Source organism: Podarcis gaigeae (assembly GCF_964106915.1).
Source record: "Podarcis gaigeae genome assembly, chromosome: 9".
In the NCBI taxonomy this organism is placed as follows: domain Eukaryota; kingdom Metazoa; phylum Chordata; class Lepidosauria; order Squamata; family Lacertidae; genus Podarcis; species Podarcis gaigeae.
Genome location: NC_139685.1, coordinates 63,199,020 through 63,219,367, shown reverse-complemented (window position 1 = coordinate 63,219,367; position 20,348 = coordinate 63,199,020). Strand labels below are relative to the sequence as shown.

Sequence of the window (20,348 nt, the reverse complement as noted above, 5' to 3'; positions counted from 1 at the left end):
AATTAAGTTCCCTGATGTTTTACTCCAGAATGAGTCCCTTTAAAATTGTCTGCAGCAATTCCTGATCACAGCATGGGTGGGGCTCACCTTACATTTGGCTATGTAAGCTTCTAAAGTATGGACCGTAGAAAGTTGCCTTATCCTGCCTTATACAGACTCTTTGCCCTGTACAGCATCACTCCAGGACTGTAGCTCATTAGCAGAGCTTCTGCTTTGCACCAGAGGCATAGCTAGGGAGGGGGGACACTAGGCGCCACACTGGGGGGGGGGTAGCACTTACCGCAGGTCCTGCAGCGCACTTGAGCTATATGTCTCTCCTGGGAGTGACGCGGTGGTTCGGGCACCTGTAGGCTCTGCGTTGCCCGAAACAGCAGTGTGGGGCTTGCGTCTGCCCACCACCCCACCCTACAGCTGAGGCAGCGGTGAGGCTACCCCAGGTGCAGGGCAGCTAGCTACACCACTGCTTTGCATTCAGAACGCCCCAGGTCCAATCCCCATCATCTCCAATTAGGACTGGGAGACAACCCTGCCTGAAATTCTGGAGAGCCACTATATAAAATACAGAGCTAAGTGGGCCAGTGGTCTGACTTAGTATAATAAATATTCCTATGCTCCTTCTGCTATATGATTCTTTTAACCAGAGATGCCAAGCCATGGGGGCACCCAGTGAGTTTCACAGTTGGGTGGGGATTTGAACTCTGCTCTCCCAGGGTCTAGTCCAACACTCTAACCATTATGCCACACTGGCTTCTGCTTTAACACTGAGCTCCGGTTCTTCTCCAAATATGGACAATAAGGAAACAGTGAAAGCAGCATAGCAATAATCTCTCTACTGTGGCAGATCTCCGGGGCTGGTGTACAAATTCCGTCATCAACCTCTATGTCTCCAGTTTCTGCTGGAAGGGCTTTTGCCCTTCTTTCCAGATCATGTATTCCAAATCCTCCATTTCCTTAGCCTGCACAATTTCTTTAGTCTATGAAACATGGGAAGTCAAAGGAGAGACACCTACGCAACCCCAACATCTGGCTTGGTTTGGCTCATGCAATGCATATGGTCATTTACTAGAAGCATAACTCTGGTCTTGTGGTGGGACGTTTATCAATGCTGTTAGCTGCAGCAGCTGAAAAGTGCTCCTCCAGATGACCTGTTTATTGATCCTTCATCTTGATTTGCTTACATAAAGTTTATGCAGTGTTTAGATGCTGCTGCTGAAGATTTATATACTGCTCCTATTTAAACAAAACTCTCAAGTTTTCAATCTAAGTTAGGATAAACAGCAAGGGGAAAAAACAAATAATTTTTTACATTCTGTAAAACACAATTAACAACTAAATAGAACATCCTTTTTAGTATCCAAATTAACATTACACATAAAAATCAGCTCCAAAAATTCAGTGAAATGTACCCAGTCTTAACTGAGCATTTCTTTGCAGGGAGCCTATAAAACAAGCATTCATCCTGATTTTTCTTGTGTGGTGTTTATACATCTTCCCATTTTTTTACCCCATACTTTTCAGTGTGTTTCCTCCATACTTTCTTTATTCCCAGTTTTTCTTTTAATTAAAAATGGGTTTGTTATGCTAGGGCGCCATGGCAGTTTAATCCACTTTAGTTATACAAACCTAAATTTCTGGCAAGCATTTGATTCCTTCCCACAAAAATAGTGGCAGTCGAGAGGTGCTCATTGTCACGTCTTGAACTTCCAGCCACAGCATTTGTTCAAGGACCTTCAAGCCTGACAAATTAGGGGAGTTTGCATCCCATATTCTATTTCAACCTCTAGGTCACAGGGCCTGTTCTGTAGTTATCCATAACTGAGCCCTGACCACAATTAACTTCCTTCTGTGCGGTTCCCAACTCTAGCCAATCAGCAACAATACTGCTGGGCCGGGTTTGGATAGAAAGTAGAATGAAAGAGTATTGAAATAAATGTAAGGTTTGATTTTTAAAATGTGGAACAAAGAGTGACCTAAGCTTCAGGACTCCTGCAGATTTTCTGGCTGTTGCATGTCTAGGACATTTCTGACACAGCTTGAATATTAAACAGCCATAATAGTAACTTCCCTTCTACACCCATGGCATGGCTTCTGCAAATGAGGTGTTCCTTAATATGAGCCTGCTCTTGCAAATAAATTGCACATTAAATGCAGTCTGAAGTTTGTGCTATAAGCATGGTAAATGCAGCAGGCAAAAGGAGAGCTTAAAATAATACACATTATTACTTTCACAGCAGCTACGTAGGCTTTTTAAAAATGCCATTCAGACTTGAGAAATGATTTGATTTTACTGGTGTATATAAACACATCAGTGGCTTACTTAGGCTCATCCATAAATAAGATGTGATGTGGTTAGCACAAGAAAGTACTAGCTTCTGAGAACATGCAGCCCTTAGCTATTAACAGTGTGATATTCCAAAAGAACTGCTGAACTTCTTTGATTATGCATTGCCAAAAAGCCACTGTGCACTTCATGTGTTGGAGGGGAAATAGCAATTACTGGTCATTGGCATGCTGCTGAGAAGTAGTGCCCCCTTAAATCAAACATGCATAATACAGGGTAGCTGCTGGTAGCACCTACATTTTTAAAATTAGCTCCATGTTCATAGAGCATGAAAAAAGAGGAAGGTGTACATTTGCACAGTGAGCCTCTGTAGGCTTCAGGCATGGAATATGCAGTGAACCTATTGTAGTATTCTAGGCAAACACTTGAGTACCTTAATTGGCAATTATTGCACTTCAGAACATTACTGGCTTTTCCCTCATGAAGCCGCTGAAGTGTTATGGCATTCTAGCCTCGCTTCCTCCGGATGAAACAACCTTCCTTGGGCTCATTGAGGCATCCCATTGTGTCACCTACCTATTCGGCTGCTTTTTTTGCTTCCACATGGATTCCCAGAGTTTTGTGTAATCGAACTGCTGGCGACATCTGTCTTTTGTGAGCCAAAGTCCTATATGCAAATATAGCCGTTCTATAGAGGTTCTACAATAGAAATGATGGCTTTTGGAGGAAGACTTCAATAATGACTAATTAACAATGTTATCAGTTCAGAAACAGGCATGTTGTGCATTGCGTGGGCACTGTTGTGGTTGCTTGACAGCCAGAACTAGCTGTGGAGTTCAATGGTTGACACTCGTCTTCCTTTGAGTGGGGTACAAGGGCTGGATTCACAAGCCCATCTCAGGCAAGTTGATTCTGTGATTGTCTCTTGGGCCCCACAACCAGTTTTTGAGCAATGTCTGCAGCTGGGTGCACCGATCCAGTGCTGGAAATGATGTTCACATCACAGTTTTGTATGCCAGTCAACCTTACGGGAGCGGGATAATGGTTTCAGCATTTCTGTATCAAGCCTAACAGTTTCAGAATTAAGAGTATTGTGGAATTAATGCAGCACACTCATTACGAGATAATTTGGATGAGCTATAATTAAGAAATACAAATTATTTTAATTGCATGCACTTAAAATATGTGGCCTTCAGGGCCAGGATTATTTCTGGCATGGGCCTCCATGGTGAAAAATATAATGGTCCAACCCTGCTTGGAAAGCAATCAACCTGATCTACTTTCAGAAAAAGGGGAGAGGTAGTCCAGCTCTCTAAGGGACGCGGGTGGCGCTGTGGGTTAAACCACAGAGCCTAGGACTTGCCTAACAGAAGGTTGGCGGTTCGAATCCCCGTCACGGGGTGAGCTCCCATTGCTCGGTCCCTGCTCCTGCCAACCTAGCAGTTTGAAAGCACGTCAAAGTGCAAGTATATAAATAGCGGGAAGATAAAGGGCGTTTCCGTGCGCTGCTCTGGTTCGCCAGAAGTGGCTTAGTCATGCTGGTCACATGACCTGGAAGCTGTACGCCGGCTCCATCGGCCAATAAAGTGAGATGAGCGCTGCAACCCCAGAGTTGGTCACGACTGGACCTAATGGTCAGGGGTCCCTTCACCTTTACCTAGTCCAGCTCTCTATCACCTCAAGCTGTGGGTGTGTCTCTCTGTGGGTGTATTAGAGGCAGTCTGGCACAGTACAGTGGTACCTCGGGTTACAGATGCTTCAGGTTACAGACTCTGCTAACCCATAAATAGTACCTCAGGTTAAGAACTTTGCTTCAGGATGAGAACAGAAATCGCATGGCAGTGGCACAGCAGGAGCGGGAGGCCCCATTAGCTAAAGTAGTAGGTTAAGAACAGTTTCAGGTTAAGAACGGACCTCCAGAATGAATTAAGTTCTTAACCTGGGGCACCACTGTACAGCCTTTATGATTTTATATCTGGTGCCATCCTGATGTTTTGGACTACAGCACCCATCAGACCCAGGCAGCTTGACTGTTGGCCATGAATGATGGGACCTGCAGTCCAGAAACATCTAAAGAGAATCAGGTTTGAATACAGCCTTGAATTCATGACTGGTGTAGTCAATTTGGGACACCTGTATTCAAGTTCCTCCTTTGCCATTGACTCAGAGTATTCTAGTCACCAGTTTTCAGTTTTGGGCCCCCATCTTTCAAACTGAAATGTAAGGGTATTGGCATGTTATGATACATAGCAGTAAGTTATGGTAGTAAACATCACTAAGTGTCACAGAGATACAGGGATATCTGTAGAGCCTTATACTCTACTGACGGAGCTATCCATACCTTTCTCTTTGTGCTGCTGCACACATCGTAAATCTGTTTTGTAGGATTGGGTTTACAGAAGAGATTTAGGGGGTGAGGAGAGTGGCGAAGTTTGATTGTGCAGCTAAGGTTCCTTGTGAAATGGTTTGGTTGGATGCAATTTACAGGTTTTGCTCATCCCTACTGAATGAGGAGTCATTAAACCACAGAGCCTAGGACTTGCCGATCAGAAGGTCGGCAGTTCGAATCCCCACGACGGGGTGAGCTCCCATTGCTTGGTCCCTGCTCCTGCCAACCTAGCAGTGCGAAAGCACGTCAAAATGCAAGGAGATAAATAGGTACTGCTCCGTCGGGAAGGTAAACGGCGTTTCCATGCGCTGCTCTGGTTTGCCAGAAGTGGCTTAGTCATGCTGGCCACATGACCCAGAAGCTGTACGCCGGCTTTCTCGGCCAATAAAGCAAGATGAGCGCCGCAACCCCAGAGTCGGTCACGACTGGACCTAATGGTCAAGGGTCCATTTACCACTTTACTACTGAATGAGGAAAGTACATAAATTCCATGTGAATTTCTCTTAGGGTATTAGCAATTGAATTTAAATGATAAATAATGTCTTAAACTAGAGCATAATTACATAAAATAAGCTTGTGGAACATGAAAATGCAGTACAGTTACTTTTGTCCTGATGACCTTTCCTTTGTGTTCTGTTTTATGCAGACATTACAAAGGAAAGAGTCAAGGAAGGGGGGCAGGAGAGATGAAAAGGGGATTTTCAGAATGAAATGAACAGAGTTTATTCCTTGTCAGCATTTTTTTTTTAAAGTCTAAAATTATGTGTCAATGGAAGTTAGTTGCAATTTTAAGACACAATCTTCTGGGAAGTCCTCTCTGCTGTAATGAAAGGAAAATCATTCATTTCAGTGAAAGTTGCGTTGCAGAACTTCCCAGAGGAATGGGCCTTACCATTTTAAATATATTGCCAGGAATTATTTGTGCATATTAAATCTCACTTTGGCTTAAATAAAAAGTTCATAAAAGCTTCCCTAGCATGGTTCAAATGATATGAACTTGGCCAATAACTAATTAACTAAATTTTCACCTTTCTGCTTTCTGCTCAGGAGTTTTTAATTGTGAAACCATTTGTCTGTAAACATTTTTGCAGAAATCTTCAGGATGTTTGGTAGGGAAGACATCAGGAGGAAGAAATGGACATTAGTTTGGGGGTTACAGTTAAGGTGATTGCATTACTTGCTAACTGTTTTGCAACTTTGTTCCTTCCGAGTGGGAAAGAAACGGAATTAATAAATAATACAAGTTGGACCAAGAGCTGGTATACCTTTTGCCCTTTTCTTCTTCTTCTTCTTCTTCTTCTTCTTCTTCTTCTTCTTCTTCTTCTTCTTCTTCTTCTTCTTCTTCAAATTTTCAGTGGTGTCTTAGCAGCTGAAGGCATTTCTCTCCTGAGAAATGGGCCCACAAAACCCTTCAGAGTTTTGCTACCTGGTGACCTATTGCTAGGTATGGGAAGAAAATGGTGGCCCCCATTCCCTAGGAACACTAGTACAATAACATGTAACTACATATCCAGGGGCTTTAGCAGACCTATTATTCTAGTGTGTGGCACCCACAATGCCAAGGCCTCTGCTCTGAGCTGCACCTTCATTTGAAGTACAGGCGGCGGCCATCTTGTGAGTGCCCAATTGATGCGTGACCACTGGTGCTTGGGTACTTTTGGACCCAAAAGAGGGCATAACAGGGGGCATAACAGGGCATAATGAGGCATAATGAAGGCAGGGTGTAATGGGATGGAGTGGGATTAGATGCACTCTGCCGACACACTGTGGGGCCAGGAATGGAACCCCCACACAAAATGGGACTGTATTACTGCTTTTTTCTTTGCTACTCTTCTGAATTTGTATAGGCCTATACATCCGGTGTACACAAAATAAAATAAAAATCTGAGTAAAAAGCTTTTTGGGGGGGGGGGCTAAAAAATGAAGCAGGGAAGACACCAGGCCTTGGACCAATTAGTAACCAGAACAGTTAGTAAATAATGCGGTTGCCTCAAGCTAGAGAACATCTGTCCCCCCAACCCCAGAATCTCCCAGGATTTCTTTCCCACCTTCCATGTGTGGCCAAAAAAAGGGGGAGTGTTGTACAGCCTTGTTGATAATAACGATAATAATGATAATAATAATATTTATACCCACCCATCTGGGCAGCTCCCAATAGAATATTAAAGACACTATAAAACATCAAACATTAAAAATTTCCCTAAACAGGGCTGCCTTCAGATGTTTTCTAAAAGTCAGGTAGTTGTTTATTTCCTTGACATCAGATGGGAGGGGGTTCCAAAAATGAATGTATTTACTAAACAGTTATAAATGTTATGTCTGAGGTGGCTACAAAAGGAAAAACTCTTAGTGTGTGCACTTTTTCTCTTAAAAACGGAATTTAACATTATGCTCCAGTTGATGGCCTGGAAAAATATTTCTTCACTGTAACATAATGTTTTCTTCAGCTGTCACTGCTGATCAGACAAATGCTTGTTCTTCATAATAGCATCGAAATTAAAATATGCTTTGTTGTTATAGTTACATCTTGGGATATATTTCTCTCTCTCTTTCAAATCAACCCAGCTAGTGGAAACAGCTTAGAGTATATTGAGTGTACTCAAACATTTAATAAGAAATGCGCTTTGGAAACCATTTCTGCAGCAAGGGTTATGTTGCTCAGGGATGCTCAAGACAGATTCGGGTTTTTTGCGAATTCCAAGTGGAAGTGAGTTGACCCGCACCTCTTTTAGACTAATGCGTGGGTTGGATTTTAGTTATTGTCTGGCTTTTGCAGTTCTTGGTGCAGAAAACATATTAACATGTTACAAAATGCACATCTTGAGGAAAATATGCTTTAAAAAGTTGCATTTAATGGCATTTTATGAGGATTTTAATAATAATAATAATAATAATAATAATAATAATAATAATTGTGATTATTATTTCACAGCATTTGTACACTGCTTGATTGCAATAAAACTTATAAGCAGTTTATACACACACACACAAAAATCCACAAAGGAAACTTAAAAACAGGTATTTAAAAACCTTCAAGAGATAATCAACAGTAAGCAAAAAGAGATTGAAACACATGTAACATCTGAATGCCTTGATGGGCTTGCCAAAAGAAAAATATTATAAGCAGGCACTGTAAACAGTACCATGAAGGCATCTTTCTGATGTCACTAGGCAGAGTTGCAAAGTGTGTAGGTACTGCCATATTAACAATTAATTTCTTACATGTATTGACTGAGTGTCATGTGGCACCTGTAACAATTGCAGTCCAACTAGTTAAGTAGGCATATATAGTAACCCCATATTAAAATAATAATAGTATTTTTAAAGCAACACTTCATGGAATAAAAATTAAAAGTAAAAATGTGAAAAAAGAAAAGAAAGGTATACTATATCCCCATAAGCATGAACCATTACAATTCCATAAAATCATAGAATTGTAGAGTTGGAAGGACCCTGAGGATCATCTAGTCCAACCCCCTGCAATGCAGGAATACACAGCTATTCTCTATGGGGATCGAACCTGCAACCTTGGCATTATCAGAACCTCTAACCACCTGAGCTATCAGTGTACTTATCTAATATATAGTTGCTGTTGTTATTCAAATACACACACACACACACACACATGTCCATGTAAAGTCCACGTTTATAAGCAATCTGCTCATAAGTGGCAAGTGTAGTCGTGTCTTCAATCCATAGATCAAATGAAGCTGCACATTTCTCTTTCCAGAGCAGCAATATCAGTCTTTGGGTCATAGTAAGGGCATAAAGAATCCGTTTACCTTGTCCTATTGTCAAATTCCATATTGTAGGTATGTAATTCAAAATACTATTATCCTCTGAGAATTGTAACTTTTGTGCAGTCATATTTATATAATGCAGATGAATGTAGGAACAGACTTATGGGTTACAAAAGCGTCAGGGGCTGTCAGGGGCTGGACTGCTTTGTTTATTCTTAATGTCACTTGGTTCTTCACAAGCCTTTTTTATTGTCCCTTATTGAAGCAGAAATGTAACATGTAATTGCATTTTTATTCATAATTTATTTCTTAGCAGTTGTTAATATAGTTATCCACAAGGCCTATTAAAAAGCTTGGGTATAATTTACTTTTCAAGACAAATGAAATGCACAACCTCTCTCTTTAGTCTTCTCTGTTTTAGAGATAAAATGTTTTCCTCCTTAAAGGATAGGAGATTAATCTAATCTTATTTTCTTTTAAAGTGGAGGCTGCTAACATGATACCCGGAGAGTCATTCAAGATGATAAAAGTGCTTTTATTAGCGCTACATTCCTGCACGCTCAGATGCAGCACCAGTAGGGCACTGGAAAGTTTTCTTCCTTCCCTTATAATACTAGAATCCACGGACATCGAAATGAAGCTGAGTCCTGGAAGCTTCAGAACAGATGAAAGAAAGCAAATCTCCACACAGTGCACAGTTAAACTATGGAATTTGCTCCAACTTGATATTGTTGGCTACCAACCTGGGTAGCTTTAAAAGAGGATTTGGGGGTCGGGGAACCATGGGGGATAGTTATCAATGGCTAGAAGCCTTTGTGCTGGAGGCAATATGCTTCTGGATCCTGACTGACTGGAATTAATAATTGCTGTTGTGCCCAGGTCCTGTTTGTGGACTGTCCATAGGCATCTGTTTGACTACTGTGAGAACAGCTGGATTAGATGGGCCTTTGGCCTGATCCAGCAGAGCTCTTCTTCTGTTCACACTGCTATAAGCCCAGAAATACTATAAGCTCATTAGGCAACCGTAGGCAAGCTGTCATCCTTGATTCTCAGACCCACCATCACTTTAAAGGGTACAATAGTACTGATTTACCTTCCAGAAGGTCTCGAAAGGTTTGCTGCAGTATATATTGTTATGATTTTGGGGGGAGGAGGGGTCCTTCTGGCTGATACAGTGGTACCTCTGGATGCGAACGGGATCCGTTCTGGAGCCCCGTTCACATCCTGAAGCGAACGCTTCATGCGCCTGTGCATCTGTGCATGCGTGAACAGCGAAACCCGGAAGTACTGTGCTCTGTTACTTCCGGGTCACTGCAGAGCACAACCCGAAAATATTCATCCCGGAGCTACTTCAACCCGAGGTATGACTGTACCTTCCAGTTCTTGAGTTCCTGTACTCAGTTGAGGGCTAGAGAAAGTTGCTAAACTGGCCAGACAGGTTTCTTTGTAAGACAGTGACTTTAGCTGGTTACTTTAGTACCCTCATGGCATCCATGGCACCTCATGAGCTAGGTTACAAGACTAAGTGATGGTGCCCTCCATCAGGCTAATGGATGCGCCTTTCCTCCACCCATTCCACCCAGCCACTATGTAGGTTGGAGAACAATAGCCAGAGTAGTGTGCGAGAGCTGAGATAGAAACAGCCTGGAAGCTTGAGATACAGAGTCATACTTGCTCTGTACTGAGTCCAAAGCTGAGACTGATGGGAAAGCAAGATCTTTTGGGGGTGTTAATGCTGTGAGCCCCTCCATCATATGCTCAGGTTATATACACTTATGTGTTGTAAATAAAACTTAATACCCTAAAGGCTCCACAGTCTCCACTTACCTTCCATTCCAAGGAAACTTGGTAAGCGCTAGAACCTCTGGAGTCTCTCACCACTTGGAGATTGGGGTAGCATGTAACTGTATGAATCATTTAAAATATTATACAGTATTGTATACATGCTAAGTTCTTGTTAGGTTAATATCGCCTGTCGACTTCTGCAAACATGCACACACACATGTAATGGAAGGCTGCATGATCGCCCTGGTGTAATGGGGAGATTATCTCGCCATTGTAAAGCTAGCCTAAAGGTAAAGATAAAGGGACCCCTGACCATTAGGTCCAGTCGTGACCGACTCTGGGGTTGCGGCCCTCATCTTGCTTTATTGGCCGATGGAGCCGGCGTACAGCTCCCGGGTCATGTGGCCAGCATGACTAAGCCGCTTCTGACGAAGCAGAGCAGCGCACGGAAACAGCACTTTAAGGTGCTTTCGAACTGCTGGGTGGGCAGGAGCAGGGATCGAGCAACGGGAGCTCACCCCGTCGTGGGGATTCGAACCGCCAACCTTCTGATCGGCAAGCCCTACGCTCTGTTGTTTAACCCACAGCGCCACCTGTGTCCCAAAGCTAGCCTACTCCTCTCCTTTAATAAAAGGATGAGGTGCACCATCGCTGCAGATAAAACAAGTAGGAAAAGCAGGTGGAAGGAGACAGCTTTTCTATGAGAAGGAGGGCAGGATAAGTTTGTTGGAGTCCATTTTGGATCTATCAGCTCCATTATGTACTGTGTTGGAATTTAAAAGGGGCTTCCTTGGAAGTGGCAGTGTTGGCCGGAGCTGATGGGATTTGTAGTCTAAAATAGCTGGAGGATACCAGGTTGATGAAGGTTGTCATGTATTATTTCATTTTTGACCTTACGAAAACCTTTATACCTTACACAAATTGCTCTATGAAAATAAATATATGGTAGCTGCTTAGGCTCCCTCAGGATTCACTTGGAATTCAAGTGTGTGTGTCTCATTAACTGCTCAGGATTCTGAACTGAGCAGTTTAAAGATTTCATTAAGCCACTTCTAACCCTGCAAATCTTTCTTCAAATAACAGCTAGATCTGTAGCTGAAGCCCACTGACAGCCAAACACTGATTATTGCTCCCATATTTAGATCATCACTTCTTTAGTATGACCTACACTCAATATGTCCCCATGTGGACATATTTATATTTAAATAAATAGTTTGAATAAGGTTATCTGTGGATTGTTCTTCCTGACATGCTGAAATATGTTACAGTTGATTGGGTGGGGGAGGTAACTGCAAGAAAGGTTCGTTGTGGGACTGTCACTTGGAAAAGTCGTTGATTCTTTCCTCTGGTGGATAAGAGCTCAATGCTTGAGTATGTGATTTGAATGCAAAATGAGCCTCTGCCTGTGATCTTTCTTGGAGAACAAGTTGGGTCCCTGCAGACTGCAGGTGGGCAAATGTTGTCCCCTTCTTCAAAATGTGAGGTGGGGGGAAAGACGCAAGTAGCTACCAACCGGTCAGCTTGACATTGATATCAGAAAAAGGTGCTAGAACAGATAATTAAATGGTTGGTCTGTGATGTGAACACTTAGAAAAGTGTTGTGATCGCTAAGATGGGTTTCTCAAAAACAAGTCATGCCAGACTTACCTCATTTCTTTTTTTGATAGAGTTACAATCTTGATGGCTCAGGAGAATGCTGTGGGTGTAGTGTATCTTGATTTCAGTAAGGCTTTTGACAAAGTCCCCCATGATATTATTGTGGAGAAGCTGGTACAATGTGGGTTGAACCAGGTAACTGTTAGGTGGATTTGACTGAATCCAAAGTGTACTCATTAATGGTTCCTCATCATCCTGGGAAAAGCGACAAGTGGGATGCCAAAGCGTTCTCTCCTGGGTCTGTTGATGTTCAATGTCTTTATAAATTACTTGGATGAAGGAATTGAATGGATGTGCATCAACTTTGCAGATTATGCCAAACTAGCAGGGGTAGCTAATGCCGCAGACCCCTGCCTGATACTCTGGAGAGCCATTGCCCATCATTGTTGACAATCCTGTGCTAGATGACTGATGGTCTGATTCAGTGTAACACAGTTTCCTATATTCCTATGATGCTCATTTGATTTTGCATCTGGATGGCAGTGACAGCATGCTTATCTCCATTCAAGAAGAGACATACATATTGTCTATTTCCAGTCCATGTGACTTGCTCATGTTCTTATGCCACAATGGAGGTTATGTGGTTAGAAGCAGAGTTATTCTGAATACCAGCTGCTGGACACCAGAAGCGAGGGGAATGTGCCTGCTCTCAGGTCCTGCTTACAGTTTTCCCATGGACATCTGACTGGCCACTGTGAGAACAGGATGCTGGATTAGATGGCTCTTATTATATTCATGTTTTTATTCATAATTTTGTCCCTTGCTTTTTCTGCATGAATCTCTGATTTAAAAATAATAATGTTAAAATGCATATTTAAATATGCTTGTAAATATGTCCTTTTCTTTATTGTTTTATAGGAGTATTTATAAGTTTGCCTATTCATTAAAAAATATAAAGGTGATGTAAAGTAGAGTAATTAAAACATCATAAATATAAAATAATAAAGCTATAAAATCAGAACATCCAGAATAAATTACCATAACCAAATCAAATTATTTCTTTTATAAGAATATTTGCATTTTGATGCATATTTTCTCTCAAAATAGTGTTAAACATGTATGTTGTTATATGTTTCAAGAACTATAGCACAGCATTCAGAAAAGGCAAAAATGAAAACGCAGGACAAACCACGAATGAGAAGGAAAGCTCACAAACATAGTCAAAAAGTTTAAACAAAATCAGAGCAAAGTTTAAAACCAGTTCCCCTTAGCAATTATGCAAAAGCTGCTAATGCATCTTTACAGCTTGGAATTCAAGCTTTGCAAATGATTCAGTTACATGAGATTGTATAGGTATATCAATGTCCACTCTGAGACCTCCCTGGGAGGGTGTCTTCTTGGTAAGGGAGAAATAAATCTGGGTACAAGTTGCAGAGAAAGTAGCAATTTAAGACTGAAAAATGGAAAGATTTGAACACTAGCAGACATGAATAGATGTGCTTGTAAGGAACAACCATTCATTTTCTTAACGCAATCAATACAATTTGAGACACATGAGAAAGGAGTTGTATAGGTGAGTAATAGCTTTGTATCTACATTTATACACTCCATTAGCACACAGATTTAAAAATGATATTCTTCTCTTTTACAGGTGATTAAATAAATGCTGCAAGCTTTATGTTCAGACCCCTTTGCACAACATCAGCCTATGGGGTTCTCCAGTTAGCCAATGTTGTACCTCTCTAATACGATTTAATCTTGCTTAAACTGGACATTTTGAACAGCAAAAGAGAAAGAGAGAGCATGCAATCTCTCCAGTACCAGGTCTTCCAGGTCAATGAGAACATCCTTTAACAAATTCTATGTGAAATAGAGAAACACACACTACAATAAAAAGCACAATGGCATTCTACAAAGCTAGTCCAAAACAGCAGGCAAGATTATTAAGAAATGCTCAGGAAACAGAATCCCATAGCCATGCTTTCCCTGTGCAATTGAGCACTTGCCTGGGGTTGTGCAAGGAAAAGGGACCGAAGAATACAGGAGTGTTCCTTAAGTCCATCTAGTATAGTGTTGTTTGCTCTGATTGGCAGCAGCTGTTCTATTTCTCTGACAGGAGAGTTGTTCTTATCCCTTATCCTCTTAAATTCAGGGGTGGGGAACCATTTTCATTCTGAGGTCCACATTCTCTTCTGGGCCACCTTCTGGGGTCCATGTGGCAATAATGGAAAGGGCAAGAGGCAAATGTAGCCACAGCAATGGTGGTGATTAAACACACCTCACTTTTTACTTCTCCTCACCCAAAAGTATATGCCTACTTATAACATTTGAAGAGTGCCAGAAATGTCTGTTTTGTTGGATGTGCCTGAATTCAAAGCTGCTGCGTATTTTGCCTTCTTCATCCTTCCCCTGACTACTTATAAAATGAATGCCAATTTCATTCTCCCTTGAGGATCATGGAGATTGTATTTAATCTCCCATGATCCCAACAGAAAAATATGCTGCTATCATCACTATACTGGAAGCATCTTCACTCTATAGACAGTCAGGAGACTGAAGAGAGGCCTGGTGTGATCTGCTATCTGGTCCTGGATCCTCTAGTGCAGTGTTTCCCAACCTTGTGCCTCCAGATGTTTTTGGCCTACAACTCCCATCATCCCTGACCACTGGTCTTGCTAGCTAGGGATGATGGGAGTTGTAGGCCAAAAACATCTGGAGGCACAAGGTTGGGAAACACTGCTCTAGTGAGTCTTTTCATATTAGGGATGGGGATAGAATAGCAGGCGGTGGAAAAAATTGGGTCTTCTGAGCACTTATTGACGGCTTGAAGATTTTGAATGTAGTGCTAGCTTGCTGCCCTCTGGTGTGGTGGAAGTCCCTGTTGAGCTAAGCTATGATTTGTCCGCCAACACAATCGGTTTCTGAATATGGAAGTGAGGCAAGGTGCCATTTTGTATTTTTCTTGAGGTAGAAAAATATATTGGGCTGACCTTGGCCATGCTAAGAAGACACAATGAGCTGGAAACTATGCTGCAACCCAAGCGGATTCTTCAGCCAGTTGTCTTCTTTTTGTAGGCTCTATAGTCTTACCCAAAAGTCCGGCAGTGCCCTGATACTCCTGACAGAATTGTAGTGTGGGGGGAATGGAGTGTGACTAAAACTTCCTGAAAATCTAATGGGAACACCTCTGCAGTGTGGTATTGTTTATGTGGTTGTGTTTCTGCAACGTATGTAATGAAATGGCACAATAATGGAACTCCTAAAGTGAATGTTGAACTAATATGGGTGGGTATCCATTATTTTAAATTACAGTGACAGCAAAAGTGCAATTTATTGAGAAAAAACACAAATAAATACAGACTCATTCGGGTACTCACATGGACTATGAATCAGTAGGGGGGGGGGAAAGAGGATTCCATATCCTAAATCCTAAACCTCTGATCATCATGAAGTTAACACTCTATAATCCACAGCAATCATTTATGACTATAAGGCTATAATCTTCTGAGAATGTACTTACACACAAAGATACGGCTTTTTAGAGCCACTGTACACACATATACACAATGCAGTAGATCCAGAAGCTTAGTCAGGATATTCTTGAAGAATTAAGCCTCATGAACAGCTCAAGGGAAACCTGTGACTGGAGGGGACGGTACTATTTCAGAGTCCAGGTGAAGGGCCATGTTATAGAATGCTTCATCACAAAAAATAAATTAAAGTGTTCCTACATGCAGAAAACTAACATGCTACTTTTCCAAGTGGCGAGAAGATTCTTTGTATGGAGGAGCATTCATTCATATGGGCTCCCATCTGTAGACTGGAGTGGTACTGTCCAGGGAATGTTTATTCTTTCTGATGCCATTTAAGACAACTAGACCTAAGTTAGAGCAACATTCAGATGATGATGATAGATAGATAGATAGATAGATAGATAGATGATAGATAGATAGATGATAGATCTGCTTCATCTTAACAGAAGAGGTAAATCACTTACAAACTCATTCATTCACTAAAAGAAAAGAAAAAATGGGAATTGCAAGTTAAAGCACTTCGGCTTCTTTTCCATGTTGTGTGAGCAGCAATTGTATTCTGTAGGTGAGGAACCTTGAGCAGTCGAACTCCAGCTCCCATCATCCTGACCGTTGGCCATGCTAGATGGGTCTGAAGGGAGTCCAACAACATCTGAAGACCACAGACTCCCCAGTCTTGTTCTAGAGTCTCACATACTGTGATTGCTTCCAACTTAGCTTCCGTTCACCACACTTGCCCTTGGTCTTTCACCCTCAATCGTCTCCTCCTGCAGGAAGGGCAAGACTTCTCCCATTTCCTTGAATTTTATGATACAGTGATAAGTTAAGAAAGACACACACACAATGCTAGTATGTTATGCCTGACAAATAATAACTACAAAGGGAGCAGAAAGCAGACATAGAAAATGATTATTTTATCTAGGCCATTTCTCAATAGATCTGTGTGAAATTTGGCCAGCTTACATCACTTAGCATATGCATGCCAATGGGCAAATCATCTGGATTTTACTAGTATTTAAGAACATTCAAATTTTTAACATGATGAAGTGGAGTTTCATCTGTCTAGCTTAACTGTACAGCTTGCTACATTTCTGCATCTGTTTGTAATTTATTTTTTTCAAAAAACACACAAAACCCTCTCAAAAGGTCTCAGCATGTTAGTGCACAGTTCTGTTATACACATTCCTGTATGCAGCATTGTGTGATATACATATTGTTTGCAAGCAATTTTTCCCAATATAATATATATTGCTGCTATTGTTTTCACTGACATATGCATTTATTCACACATTTTTTTTGGTTGGAGAACTGCATTATAAGATAAAATCTAAGGGTAGATTTTGAAGGATAGCATTAAAATGCAAACTGAACCAAATTTCTCCTTCACCCCTAGTCATGAGCAGAGGGAATACATATTTATAATATCTATTACCTGCCCTTCACCCTAAGGTCCCAAGGTGGGCTACAACAATTAAAACCAGTTTCAAACAACTTACTATCTTATATATAGTTTGTGGTCATGCATTCAAAGGAAGGTCTCCGTAGTGTATCTCTTACTCCTGATGCACACACACATGTATTATTATCACTTTATGGCTGTAAAGTGATGTGCAGTGACTGTAAAGTGACTTACCACTTGCATGTGTGAATGAGGCACTGCAGCTGTTATATCACAGGTAGATCTTTAATGTCATCTAGCACCACATCAAATACAACAAGGCTTTTCAGTGGAACCTCTTCACACGTTCAGCTTCAAGTCATAAAATGTACAATAACTACGGGCAACACAATCCATTGATGTACAAGCATGTGTGAACCATTCCGTAGATTGCACTTTTTCTTTCGATATTAATTCTCCTCCCTTATCTGAGTCACCACCGATTCCCTTGTGCAAGACCTTAATGTATCTGTTTTGTCTAATGAGCTGGTGAAGCTGCGAAAGAAATGGTACTAACCTTTCTTTTATATGCAATTACTGATCTGAAATAAAACAAATACCTGCAATTGCAGAGGGAGAAGTATGGAACTGAATTAATAGCAGAATTAGAACTGAAAAATTCATAATTTGGAAGACTGGAGAATTAAAACGATTTATTTGCTCTGTACCACCATAGGAACAGATACCGACTTCAAACTCAGACTTTTATAGTTCACTAGCAATAATGCCCATCATTATGTTTATTAGATTGTGTGTGGAGAGGGGCTGGGTTAAATGTTGCAAGTACGTGTGTGTGTGTGTGTGTGTGTGTGTGTGTGAGAGAGAGAGAGAGAGAGAGAGAGAGAGAGAGAGAGAGAGCTATATACACACTGGAAGGAAATAAAAGTATATACTTTGGGGTACCGTTGGGGTACCTTCTCCCAGATGACAATGTACAACCTGTTTTTCAGCACAATCTCATCTCAGTTCAGAATTGTGATGGAATGCTGACAACCAGCTTTTTATAGATAGATGGATAGATACTCTAGCACTATCATTTCCTTAGATTGCTTTGAATTGCGTGCACTTTTCAGGTGTGTGTATGAAACTTTCCATCTGTGCTTAATGGGAGATGGCTGATTCCCTCTCCCAGCCGCACCCCCGCCACCTTCAATGCATATACTCATTTTAAAGACCAAATTTAGATTTGCAATTCCATTATGATTTCCTTTTGACTCTGCTATATCAATCACATCCCATAATGAATTTTGAACAAGCTTTCACTTTGCTGACATTTGGACTTGGCAATTGATTCTAGGCTCAGCTGGAGCAATACGTTTTCCTTGCTGTGTACTTAGTGAGATCATATCAAGAATACTCTGAAAATAACCTGTGGTACATCTTGGCAAATCACAGCATTAGTCCTGTGTACTGTAGCTACATCGAGCAAACACTAAATAACAAGGGAAGAATTCACTACAGACCTGTAATAAAATGCAGAGTGCCGACAATTGTCACATAGAAGCCACAGGCTTGAAATGAATATCAGAGCAAGATAAATGTCATATGGAAATTTTGCAGGAAGCCTGCCTGAGGTTGACACAGTCGAGGAGAGGAAAATACCGTATTTTTCCATGCATAAGACACCCGCATGTATAAGACTTCCCTTATATTTTTGAACCCAAAATTAAGAAAGCAAAACCCTAAAATAGAAGTGAAAATCTGGATGATCTGTGGTGGCAAGTTTATCTGGGGGGGGGGGGGGAATCGCCTTCAAAGTTTTCAGCATGATCTGCATGCAGTGCACCGTGGTGCAGAAGCAAAGGCAGCGGTTGGGGCACCAAATGCTCCCCCTCAGTGGCAGCTGCTGCTGCGGGGAAGTGAGAGGAAGGAGGATCCCAGGCAGGATCCAGGGGAAGGCAGCACCCACTCTGTGCTGGGCCATACCGTTGAGCAAACTTGTGAGGGCCAGGGACTCGGTTGCGGACTTGGAACCAGAGGAGTCTCAGTCCGCACCGGATCCTTTGCCTCAGGCATCATCTGAACCAAGTCTGGGGCCTGATGCTGAAGAGTTCCAGTCTGCACAGGTTCCCCTGCAACAAACACCAGCTGGGCCAAGTCAGGGACCTGAGCCTGCCCGGGCTCCAGATGTGGGGATTACCTCGTTGCCTTCAGCTGGGCCATCACTTACAGCTGCTCCACTACCGGTTTGGTCAGGGGAGGCTGAGGCGGCCCCTGGGTCTAGTAACCCACCGACGTCTCCCAAGCTGCAAAGACTAAGGTCTGAGAGAAGGAGAGACCTGAGTAGTCGCAGAAGGAGTGCTCGCCTTCGGGCAAAACAGGGAGGTGAGTTGCCGGGGGATCAGGACCGGCCATTACCCCAACAAAGATAAAAGGTTGCCGGACCCTGCCGCAGGTTGTGGGAGCAACATTGATGTATGCCAGTCCCTGCCTGAGATCTTGTACCGGTCCTTGCCTGGTTTCCTGCCTCGTGTCCTGCCTTGACCCTGTCAGAATGACTCCTAGTGGAACCTACGAATTCTGAACCGGACCTGGACCACGGTTCTTGGTTTCCCCAGGCCCCCATTTTTTTTACTATTTTGTAAAGCAAAAAACCTCATCTTATACATGGAAAAATATGGTATGTTTCTTTAAAAAAAGGCATATAATGCCATTCTATTTACTTTAGAACTCATAAATGTATTGCTCATAATGATGAGTGAATAATTTAATAGTTAGTAGATGATGAAAGTGTAAATTGTTACCTATTAATGGGAAAAGTGGTTTTGGAGCACACCGTTCATCTGCCCCCAAGATGATCCCTTAATGGCAAAGTGTTGGAACCCTGACATCAGTTGGACCAAGGGTGGACTTTGGTAAAATGCATCCTGAGCGAGGATGAACCCCCCCCCCCCATATTTCTTATTTTCGTCCCCTACTCTCTCTTGCCTCCCATTCTCTCTCTCTCTTGCCTCCCATTCTGTGCAGGCTCGGCTCAGCACCCTGTGTGCAAGGGAACTGGCTGCACTGTCCTAAATCTGGTGGTGAGTTAGAACAGAGCATCTGAGGTTTTCATGGCTTGGAGGAGGTGTGATCCAACATCAGATCACCCTCTCCAGTGTTGGATACGGAGATCCAGTACACCCAGTACTCCCTGGGATCCCCTCCCAGGGAATGTAGGTTTGTAGCTGTAAGAGGCTTATTGACAGAATGCTTAGAATGTTAAGCATTCTGCAGAACAGTGTTAAGAACTGGTACATATGAAATGTAAACCAGAGTTGGTACAAATAATTTGTTTATGCGACCACAACATGGTGCCTCCACGGTGAAGCTGTGATGCAAGCAACATGTTTATTTTTTAAAAAGTTGGAAAATAATTTCATCAATTGCTTTAATGCTTATTCAGATATATAACAAATATATACATTTGTGTAGATCACAAAGCATGAAAGACATAACCCAGGTGTGATTCCACAACACAAAGAACTAATTGGTGGTCATTCATAATGAGGAAAGGTAAACAGAGAAATTTCCTGTCAGATTCTCGTATGTCAAAGCTTTGCAGTATATTAACTAGAAATTATGTGTTTTGTTATTAGTTGACTTC

General features: G+C 41.9%; 1 protein-coding gene across 5 annotated transcripts in view; it reads left to right on the top strand.

Annotated features, from left to right (window-relative positions):
- CCSER1 (coiled-coil serine rich protein 1) overlaps window positions 1–20,348 on the top strand; it is a 691,921-nt gene that overhangs the window by 570,950 nt on the left and 100,623 nt on the right. The window contains exon 11 of one of the 5 annotated variants that reach the window (XM_083756448.1): window positions 20,177–20,217. The exons of the other annotated variants lie outside the window; for them this stretch is intronic. Within the exon in view, the coding sequence (XP_083612574.1) occupies window positions 20,177–20,190 (14 nt within the window). The 3' untranslated portion in view covers window positions 20,191–20,217. Of the gene's footprint in view, window positions 1–20,176; window positions 20,218–20,348 lie in introns of those variants that run through there. 5 annotated transcript variants of the gene reach the window in all.